General features: G+C 34.1%; 2 protein-coding genes across 4 annotated transcripts in view; both read left to right on the top strand.

The window, feature by feature from the left end:
* The first annotated feature begins 4,880 nt into the window (after positions 1 to 4,880).
* LOC141427038 (NADH dehydrogenase [ubiquinone] 1 beta subcomplex subunit 2, mitochondrial-like) lies at positions 4,881 to 6,369 on the top strand. Its single transcript, XM_074086269.1, has 3 exons — positions 4,881 to 5,084; positions 5,218 to 5,344; positions 6,091 to 6,369. Exons 1-3 carry the CDS (start codon positions 4,987 to 4,989, stop codon positions 6,175 to 6,177), a joined length of 312 nt encoding a protein of 103 aa, XP_073942370.1. The 5' UTR covers positions 4,881 to 4,986; the 3' UTR covers positions 6,178 to 6,369.
* Positions 6,370 to 6,998: 629 nt separating this feature from the next.
* The window catches only part of cindr (CIN85 and CD2AP related), a 30,550-nt gene continuing 28,007 nt past the window's right edge, over positions 6,999 to 9,541 (top strand). For all 3 annotated transcript variants that reach the window (XM_074086755.1, XM_074086754.1, XM_074086756.1), the window contains exon 1: positions 6,999 to 7,190. In XM_074086755.1, the coding sequence (XP_073942856.1) occupies positions 7,166 to 7,190 (25 nt within the window). In that variant the 5' untranslated portion in view covers positions 6,999 to 7,165. The remainder of the gene's footprint in view (positions 7,191 to 9,541) is intronic.

Here is a 9,541-nt window from a genome sequence, read left to right as displayed (position 1 = left end):
TTTTTGAAAACTTAGATTCCATTTAGAACGATAGTGAGAATACGAAACAAAGTGCAATTATCTAAGTGTTAGTGAAACCAAAATAAAAAAGAACACAGTTTTGCCGAAATTATAACCAAAAACAGTGTATGAAAAAACGTTATAACGCGCCAAAACAATTCAAAAACGCCGCGAGCCGCGGCCGAGGATTTCCAGGAATCGACGTGCTTTGGTCTTTTCGTGGAATCTGATCAGCTGATTTTTGTTTAGTTAGTTCAATAACCCCAGCTTATAATTTCACAAGACTTACGATTTGAATATTAATCTTTCTTGGTTTTGTTTTTACCCGATTGCACTCAAAAATGGCGCCAACAAGTGTTTGTGCTGGCTGTAGACTCCGTTTCAAAGAAAAAAAATGAATTATGTGTTTGCTGCAAATGCAAATTAAAATATGACTTAGATTGCGCAAACGTGGAGTTTAAGCGCTATATGATTATGAACTCTCAGCGGAAAAATACATGGGAATGTCCAGAATGTTGTTGCAAAAAATCTAAAATTGGAAATGTCGATACACCAGTACGCTCTTCAGCTGTTTTTATCGAACCATCGAGCTCTGACACAGAGACTGCGGATTCTGAAAGTTTAACGTCGAAATAAACAATCAGAAAGAGACGAATATCCACTAATAAACTGCCGATTCTGACGACGAGTCTAGATCCTAGGAAATACAATAGCCACCGAAAACTACTTTCAAAGTAACCAACGACCTTCACAAGATCTGCAAAACCAAACAAATACGATTACAATAGAACAATTTGAAAAATTATTGGATATGAAGTTGGAACAAAACAAATTTTCGTTAGTCAATGAAATAAAATCTGCAATAATGTGCGAACTTGGAAATGAACTAACAAAACTGAAACAAGAAATGTTACAAAACAATACAGCCTTCACAAAGGAGCAAAGTGATCTGAGCCAAGAAATAAAGAAAATAAATAAGCAAATTAATACATTGGAAATTGAAAATAAAAAACTCAAGATGGCAATAGATGAGCTTCAACAACATATAACCTCTTCTCCAAAGACCATTATTGACACAAATAAAACTGAACGTAACACAATAAAAAGTGAAACGAGCAAAAAGATTGTCCTCTATGGCTTGATAGAACCAAATTGGGAAACAGAACACGACTTATATAATGAGATTGTTCGAATTTTTCAAGATCTATATAACGTTAACTTAGCCGGCTACGTAGAGGATGTGGTGAGGATAGGAAGAAAAAGTTCGCGGAGACCAATAATTATAGAATTGTTAAGCAAAAAGATGGCTAAGTACCTTATACAGAACAGCCGTAACTTCAAAAACACTGGACTGGCCATTTCAGAATTTCTGGATGAAAAGTCAATACAAAATCGAAGAAATATGAGGAACCTACTTGTAGAAGCAAGGAAAAACGGACACCATGCTATAATAAGACAGAATAAATTGAAATAGATGGCAAGATTCATAACAATACCCATTCTACTTCAAACTCCACCGAAAAATTTATACAGTCGAACTGAGCAAACTAAAGTTCTAAAGCAAATGATCAAAGAGGGGTCGAAAGCTTCGAAAACTTGGACAATACCACTAACAATGGGATACACGCAAAGCAGCAGCACGTATAAGGAACCTTCTGCTAAGCATACTTTTCGTGAATAACTTCAAACTATGTATCAGAACATTCGTAGTATAAGACATAAACGGCACTTGTTAGAATCTGCCACTGAACTGGAAAAAGATTTACACGCAATCTGTCTAACAGAAACTTGGATAACACAACCTAAGATTGATCTCCTAAAACTGGACGGATATAACGTAGCTTCATCCTTCTGCCGAAGCAACTATGAAGGTGGTGGAGTGAGCATTATGTTAAAGGATAATGTTGTTAGTGTAGAGCGTAAGGATATCGTGAGCATGTCAACAGAGTTTATATTTGAAACATGCGCTACCGAAATTCCTCATCTAAATTTGCTAATTATTGTTATTTACTGGCCTAGTAAAAATAGGCAAACAGAAATATTTTATGATTCGCTGCAAAAACTCCTACAAATATTAGCTATAAAAGATAGTAAAAAAAACATAATTATTGGAGGAGATTTTAATGTTAATGTTTTAGAAAAATCTTTAGCGACCTCAACTCTGTTAAATGTAATGCGAAGCTGTAATTTCAACCAGCATGTAAACGAACCAACTAGAATGACAGAAAATAGTGCCACATGTATAGATTTAATATTTACCAATTTCCAAGACAGAAGTAATAATATAACTGTAAAAGAATATGGGTTTTCCGATCATAAGGGAGTACTCCTTAATATTCCACATGTAAAGAGTAGAGAAAGAAACGTTTGGTATACGACTAAAAGAAAATTTACCGACATAAACATTCTAAAATTCAAATCCGAACTTGCTAAAATAAATTGGAGCTCCATAATAAGCTGCGACAAAGATTTAAATGAAAACTTTACATGCTTTCTGAATATCCTAAACAGTAAACTAGATATATGTATACCGCAGGTTAAAACCAAACTAAAAAATCGCAATTATAAAAATTGGCTTACTACTGGAATTAAAACATCGTGTAAAAATAAACGTCTTCTAAAAATTCTCATTACTAAATCAAATAACCCCATTCTCAAAAATTACTATAAACAATATGAAAAGTTATTAAAAAAAATAGTAGAAAAATCTAAAAAACTTCAATACATTAAAAAAGTAAAAAAATCAGATAATATAACTAAAACTATGTGGCATATAGTCAAAGAGCGAACCAATAAACTTCCAAGAAAAGTAAAAGATAATATAAAATTAAAAATCCAAAATGTTGTCACAGAAGATCCCAATGTGATTGCGAATACTTTCAATAAGTTCTTTATATCAGTGGGGGCAGAAGACGGCAGGGACCGCGCTCGCGGCCGCCCGGCGCAGGCGCCCACTGCAAATTCCATCTATCTGCGGCCCGTGGAATCTAAAGAGGTCTATCATATTATCCGTAATCTTAAAAACAAACGTAGTTTTGGCTATGATGAGATGCCACCAATTCTAATTAAAAAATGCGCAAAAGAATTAGTTGAACCTTTGACCATTTTGATAAATCAGTCTTTTTTGGAAGGAGTATTCCCGGACCCACTTAAGATATCTATTATAAAACCTATACACAAAAAAGGATGCCGATTAGATTGTAATAATTACCGCCCAATAGCTCTCTTGTCTACCTTCTCAAAAATAATTGAAACTGCGATGTCTTCACGTCTTTACTCCTTCTGTGAAAAATATAGCATTTTTTCAGAAAGTCAAAATGGAGTTACGCAAAAAGCTATGCGACAACTAGCAAGTATATAAAGATGGTAATAAGAATATTGAATATAATTAATTGCAAAAACAATATGAGTAGAAAGTTTAACAGCTGGGGTGAGTAAAGCCTACCATAGGGTTCCACGATATTTTATGAGAAACTTCATAACACCTTGGTGTGAGAGGAATGGCACCGGGTGATTGCATCCGAGTGTTCAAACCGGATACAAACGGGAGGTTCAGCATTACAACTTTCGACTGGAATGATTAGCAAAAAAAGATGATTTAAAGCAGAAATAAACAAATCAATACACCCGGTTCAGCGTTTGGGGTGCCATGGACGGACAGAGAGACAGACACACAGAGAGCGGTCAAATTTCTAACACCCCTCTTGCACCCCTACCTTTTTGCGTCCGGCACGGGGGTTAAAAATACCTTTTTGCATGCTCATCCAGCCTGACGGCGAATAATAACTTAGAATGCATCCTTAATACAGTCATTTCCTGGTTAAGTGATCATAACTTAGAACTAAACTAAAGAAAACCAAAATTATGCAATTTCGACCTCACCAAAAGCAACCATTAAAAATAGATTTTTGTTACAATAATTCAATATTACACACTGTAGACCATTTTCCATATTAGGCCTGAATATAGATACACATATAAACTGGAAAAATCACATACAACGGTCCCTTGCTAGTAAATTGAATAGGTTTACTTACGCGCTGTACGAATTGAACTTAGAACTTCCGACACTAAAACTGCAACCTCCGCCTATTATGCGTACGCACACGCTTGGCTGCGGTATGGAATAGTTCTTTGGGGAAACAGCACCAACTCTAACAGTCTTTTCATTAATACAGAAAAAATTGTAAATATTCTCGCATATATAATAAGCACGAAATCAGCTGTCGACCATTTTTTAAAAATTTAGGAATATTAACCTTACCCTGATCTCATATATTTTCTAATTTGTACATTTGTTAACTCTAACTTAACTTTCTGTCTCTCTAGCTAAAGTCATTTCACCCGACCGATAATTTACATATCAAAACCGATTAGCTTTGCCAACCTCTATTTTGAAAATATTCGTATTCCGGGTACATATGCGATGTTTATTAAAATATATAATAAAAGTCCAGATTTAATTAAAATTCTTAAAGGTCAAACATTAAAACTGCCGTGCTTATCTAAATACCTTGTAGAAAAATCCTACTACACTTTACAGGAATTTTAGAGGATAAGCACTAGCCAGTTATAATGAAAAAGCAATTAATAAATAATATCTTGTTTTTTACTAAAATGTGTTATGTTGACGAGAGTTTTTGCTCGAGAGGCTCGGGTACTAATTCTACTAACTATCCATCCATCCACTTAGAGACGGCCGTCGTTGACCGTTACTAGTAAGGCACGTAACGGCCATCTGTAACTGGATGGATAGTAGAATTTTAACCCGAGGAGCCCCTCCAGCGGTTTGATTTGATTTTGAGTTAATTTATACTCAAAGAACGTAACTTATTTGGTTCAAGGATCCTGGCAACACTGACTCGTGGTGTGGGTGACATTTGCGAGTTGAGCCAAATCGCCTGGAGTTGCCTCGGCTCGGTGCTATAATTTCTTTTAATAATTTTGGATTAAATTAAGACCAATCGAAGAAAGTTTTTTACCAAAATGTTAACTAAAACACTAGTTTCCCGGGCCTTGCTATTGCAATGCGTGACAAATGCTGCTAAAAACGCTAAACAACCTAAAAGGAATTCTGGCCATGGGTGTGTTGTTATGTCACTGTTATTTATTATTAGTTAGTTTTTTTTTTAATTCCTTTTGAATTCTTGCACTCCGGCATTATTTTGAACTTCACTTTTGCTGACCGTGCCGTTTTACTTACTGTGTTTATTCCAGGTCTTGGTCATACCGAGTGCCTCCACCTATGCCATCAAAGAGCGTGGAAATGAGAGCCAACATCATTGGAGGACTTTGTTGGTGGTGGATACTTTACCACATTGCTACCGAGCCTGAGCATGTTTATGTAAGTGAATACATTCAGCAGTCTGTAACCTGTAATGTAATTTTTACCTGACTGCCCAAAGGTTTTTTGTAACTAAACTTAAACAACTGTAAAAATAATGAAAAAAATTGCTTAGTGTAACATGACGGATACACTTATGTATAACAATAAGTGTATTGAATCTTTGTAAGGGGCTGTATTATGAATAACAGTGATTGTTTAATGACTATCAAAATAGTATCATAATATTAATGAGTTTAGTTCTTAAAATTGTCTTGTTGTGATATTTGGGTTTCCAGTTTAGTTACTCAACAATAACTTTGGACCTATTTTCTTACTGTTCTTAATAAATTGTACTTATGGTAATACAAGGGCATAATTGTCTAAAAATTAAAAAATGAGATGTTCTAATGGTATACAAGGACAAAATTGTCTAAATATCTAAAAATGGGAAATTTAAAAGAAGGGGTTTTTGCCCTAGTTCTACTAAAGGTACGAAATGTAATATTAGATTATGCTTTGAGAAGAGGATATTAGCAGTAGCTTGCTGAGCTGTTAGTATTATGAATGAGAAGCCAAGTAATGGATACTACAAATGTTATATTTATTTTTAGGGTTTCACTGTTAGAAATTATTTTTGTAAGTTAAGAAGTTCATCCTAAAAATGAATATTGGCCTATGTATGGGGGAGGCTTATATCCAACAGTGGCCGTACTACAGCTGATGTGATGATGATGATGACTAAAAATGTAATTATATGTTTTCAGGGTGAATGGCCATATATTGACCCCAGCACTTGGAGCGATGAAGAACTGGGCATTCCTCCAGATGCAGCTGGATCATTGAGAAAGTAGAAAATCATTACTACTGACTGCAGGAACTAAGTTAAAATTCTAGAATTGAATCATTCTTTTGATCTAACAAAACATACCCTTTGTTGTGGAAAGTTTGTAGTTTCTTGCAGCCTGTGGTTTGTACAAAAATATTTAATTTAAATGTAGCTTGGTTTATTATTGTTATGAATAAAATGAAATCAATAAACTAAATGATTTTTGAGTCTAGCTAGGCTAGTTGAGTATAGAAGCCATGAACAGATTATAAAAATACTTTTAATCCAAGAGCTCACGGATTGTAGATGTCGATGTTATCATTAGTCTGCAAAAACGTGGCAAATACAAAAATCTTTCATATGGTTCAAAATGTAGAGGGTTTTCACTGAGGCGAAACATCGCTAGATGGCGTTAGTATCGTGAGGTCCGCTTGAGTTTGACGTTTGCTTGCGATTGGCTCATTTAGTTATTTAACCAATCACGAGCAAACGTCAAACGGACCTCAAGATACTAATGCCATCTAGCTATATTTCGCCTCCGTAAAAACTCATTGCAATTCCAATAGCATCTCAAATAGTAAAATGCTCAAAGGAAAACAGTTGTACCAACATTATGCATAATAATATATTAGAAATGCAGGAAAAAAATATTTTACGAGTAATACGGTATAATAAGTTAGTTTTAAAGTCAAGTGATAAGCAAGTGTTTCCATTTATTCTTAAATATTTAGTAAATAATAAATAAACCAATTAAAAAAAAAATATTCATTGGAAAGGTAACAAAGTTGTGACACTTTACCTATTAGCAATCTAGCGTTTGTTGCGTAGTCTGTGGTAGTATGTGACTGACGTTATTAAAAAAAAAGGTCGAGTGTCTCGTTCTCGCGCTTGCCCTTATTTTATAATATCTCTTGTTGTATCGGCAATAGGTCGTGGCGTAAAATAGTAATCGAAATACTGTTGGTGTTTTCAGTGTATGTGTTGTGAACATGTGATATTTATTATTAATAGAAATGGAGACAAATGGGAATCAAAAGGGTAAGTAGTTTGTGTTAGCTGATACGTCTTGTTTGTGTATGAATCGAGTAACTGTACCGTACGCGACATGAATTCAGCTGACGTAGTTGGCCCAGCTTATTTCTTGATGCAAATACACATTTACTTTTCCTTTAAATTAATCTTAAATTTGGAAAATGTTAGTACATACATCGTAGATCTCAGGTGTCAATTTTGGAAAATCTGTTACAGGATTTTGTTATCTTATCAGCTGCCTAATGTACATTTTTGGTAGTATTTGATTCGGTTTTTATTTAATCTCGATATTTGTGTGAATAAGTGTGTATAGCAGAGTTCTTGAACTGTGTAGAATGAGTCATGTTCTTGGCATTGTGATGTCATGTGCATGCGGAATTCTAATAAACAAAACGCGAGACGCGCCTCAATATTAGCATTTGAATGTTACGCCTAAGTTTTATTAAGCAATATCTTTCCTCTGGGCAGTCTGGGGGTCACAACAAGCTTGCAAATTTGTCACTTTATTGTGAGTAATTTGTCTTTTGAAAACAAAATGAGTCAAGTTAACTTAACATTTGTTTATTTGATCTGATAAGAATGTAAATAGGGAGTCATAATGTTAAAAAGAAATGAATCATAGAATTGATGAGTAATTCATCTGCAGAAGTTTAATTTTATGTTTAATGTTTCACATAAAAGTTTAATTGTAGCTCATAGAAATAACCAATTGTACCTGACTTTTATGTGTGGACAACCCCACATCAACTGCAATTTCCTGGGATAAAAAACTATATAATGTATATACTTCCCAGGGTCTCAAACAATCCTGATACTAAATTTCATCCTAATTGGTCCAGCTATTTAACTTCCTGAGTCCAATTTTTTTTTATCACCTTGTATGCTCAAGACACAGATCCATGTCAAATTTAAAGCTTTCATATTTTTTTTCTAATTCAGCAAAAATTATGCTTATTAAAACAGATGAGACTAGAATCCAGTACTTTTTTTAGTTCCCTCATACAAGGGGTTAACAGACATACTATTTAAGACCTAGACGTGGTTCACCGGCTTTGTTATTTTGGATATTATTTCATAATTCTTAAAATTATTTATTCAATGAATAATTTGTATTTTATAAAGTTTGCTAGCGCTAAGGAGGTAAAGGGTGAAGAGGTAATAGATAAACAGACAAGAGATATGTACTTTCGCGTTTATAATGTAGTAAGTAAAGTAATAAAGCATTCATTTTGTCCACCACAAAGTAAACAGTAACATGCAATTTAACAAATTCATTCAACCAAGGTAGGTAGATAGAGAAACTGTGTGGTGGAGACTAATGCCCTGAAGCAGGGGAACCTGTAAGTGAGGTTGCCAGGCCTCTGACACCCAGACAAACTACAGAGAGTGCTTTACAATAACATTTGCATGGGCAATATTAGTTTGGATTGCAAGTGGTGTGTCAATGTTTGCATCAGACTTTACTTTTATTTGAGCAGTTCTCAAACTTTTTTTGTGACAGAACCCTTTTGGAAAACTAAATATTTGCCAGAGCTGTATAATAGTGAAAATTTGATATAAACATTTTAATTTAATGGAAGCTTATACTGTGCAATCTCTCAGTACCAAACTTTAAGTATTTATTTTGATTATGGCCAGCAGATTGAAATCTTCACACATATCATAGAAATGCATAGAAATGTATTTATGGTAAAATTTAAAATGTAGATAATTTTTTTCAAACATAGCGCAAACTCAACTCAAACTGACAATCCTCTGCTTGAGAGGCCATAAGTCAAACCACTATACTTCCATGCCTTTTTTTTTCATACCACTTTTTTTAGCAACAAAAACCAATTATAGGGCAGAAGTACCGTTTGTGGCCACATACCATTTATTGTTTAAATATGATATGTTTGAAATAAATTTATAGTAATAAATCATTATAAACTATTCATTCCAGTATAAACTTTTGAAAACACACTAAACATATTATTTTAATACTATAACTTTTTGTATATAACTGCAAATGTCAACTGGCCAAAAACAGGCTTTTGGTGGCCAAAACCGGTACCGGTGCCCTACAACTATTGTAACATTAGCTTACTGGTGGTGACTCTAATAATGATCTGCAAACTGAATTCACAAAACCTTTGTCCAAGTTCTTCAATAACAATCAAATGAAAGATATTCATTCATACATATTAATAATATCAAACCAGAATAAAAATGTTGTAAGATTCTAAAAGTTTGGTTATGCTATTGATTGAGTTATGTACTGTACTTACAGTGAATTTTTCTCTGTTGTTTGAGCTGTTCCAAATTTTTCGTGAAAATGGCGCATAGATCAATTAGCATTTCAACCATCGAAATACAGT

Source organism: Choristoneura fumiferana, chromosome 4 (assembly GCF_025370935.1).
Source record: "Choristoneura fumiferana chromosome 4, NRCan_CFum_1, whole genome shotgun sequence".
In the NCBI taxonomy this organism is placed as follows: domain Eukaryota; kingdom Metazoa; phylum Arthropoda; class Insecta; order Lepidoptera; family Tortricidae; genus Choristoneura; species Choristoneura fumiferana.
This window is presented reverse-complemented; position numbering and strand designations above follow the sequence as displayed.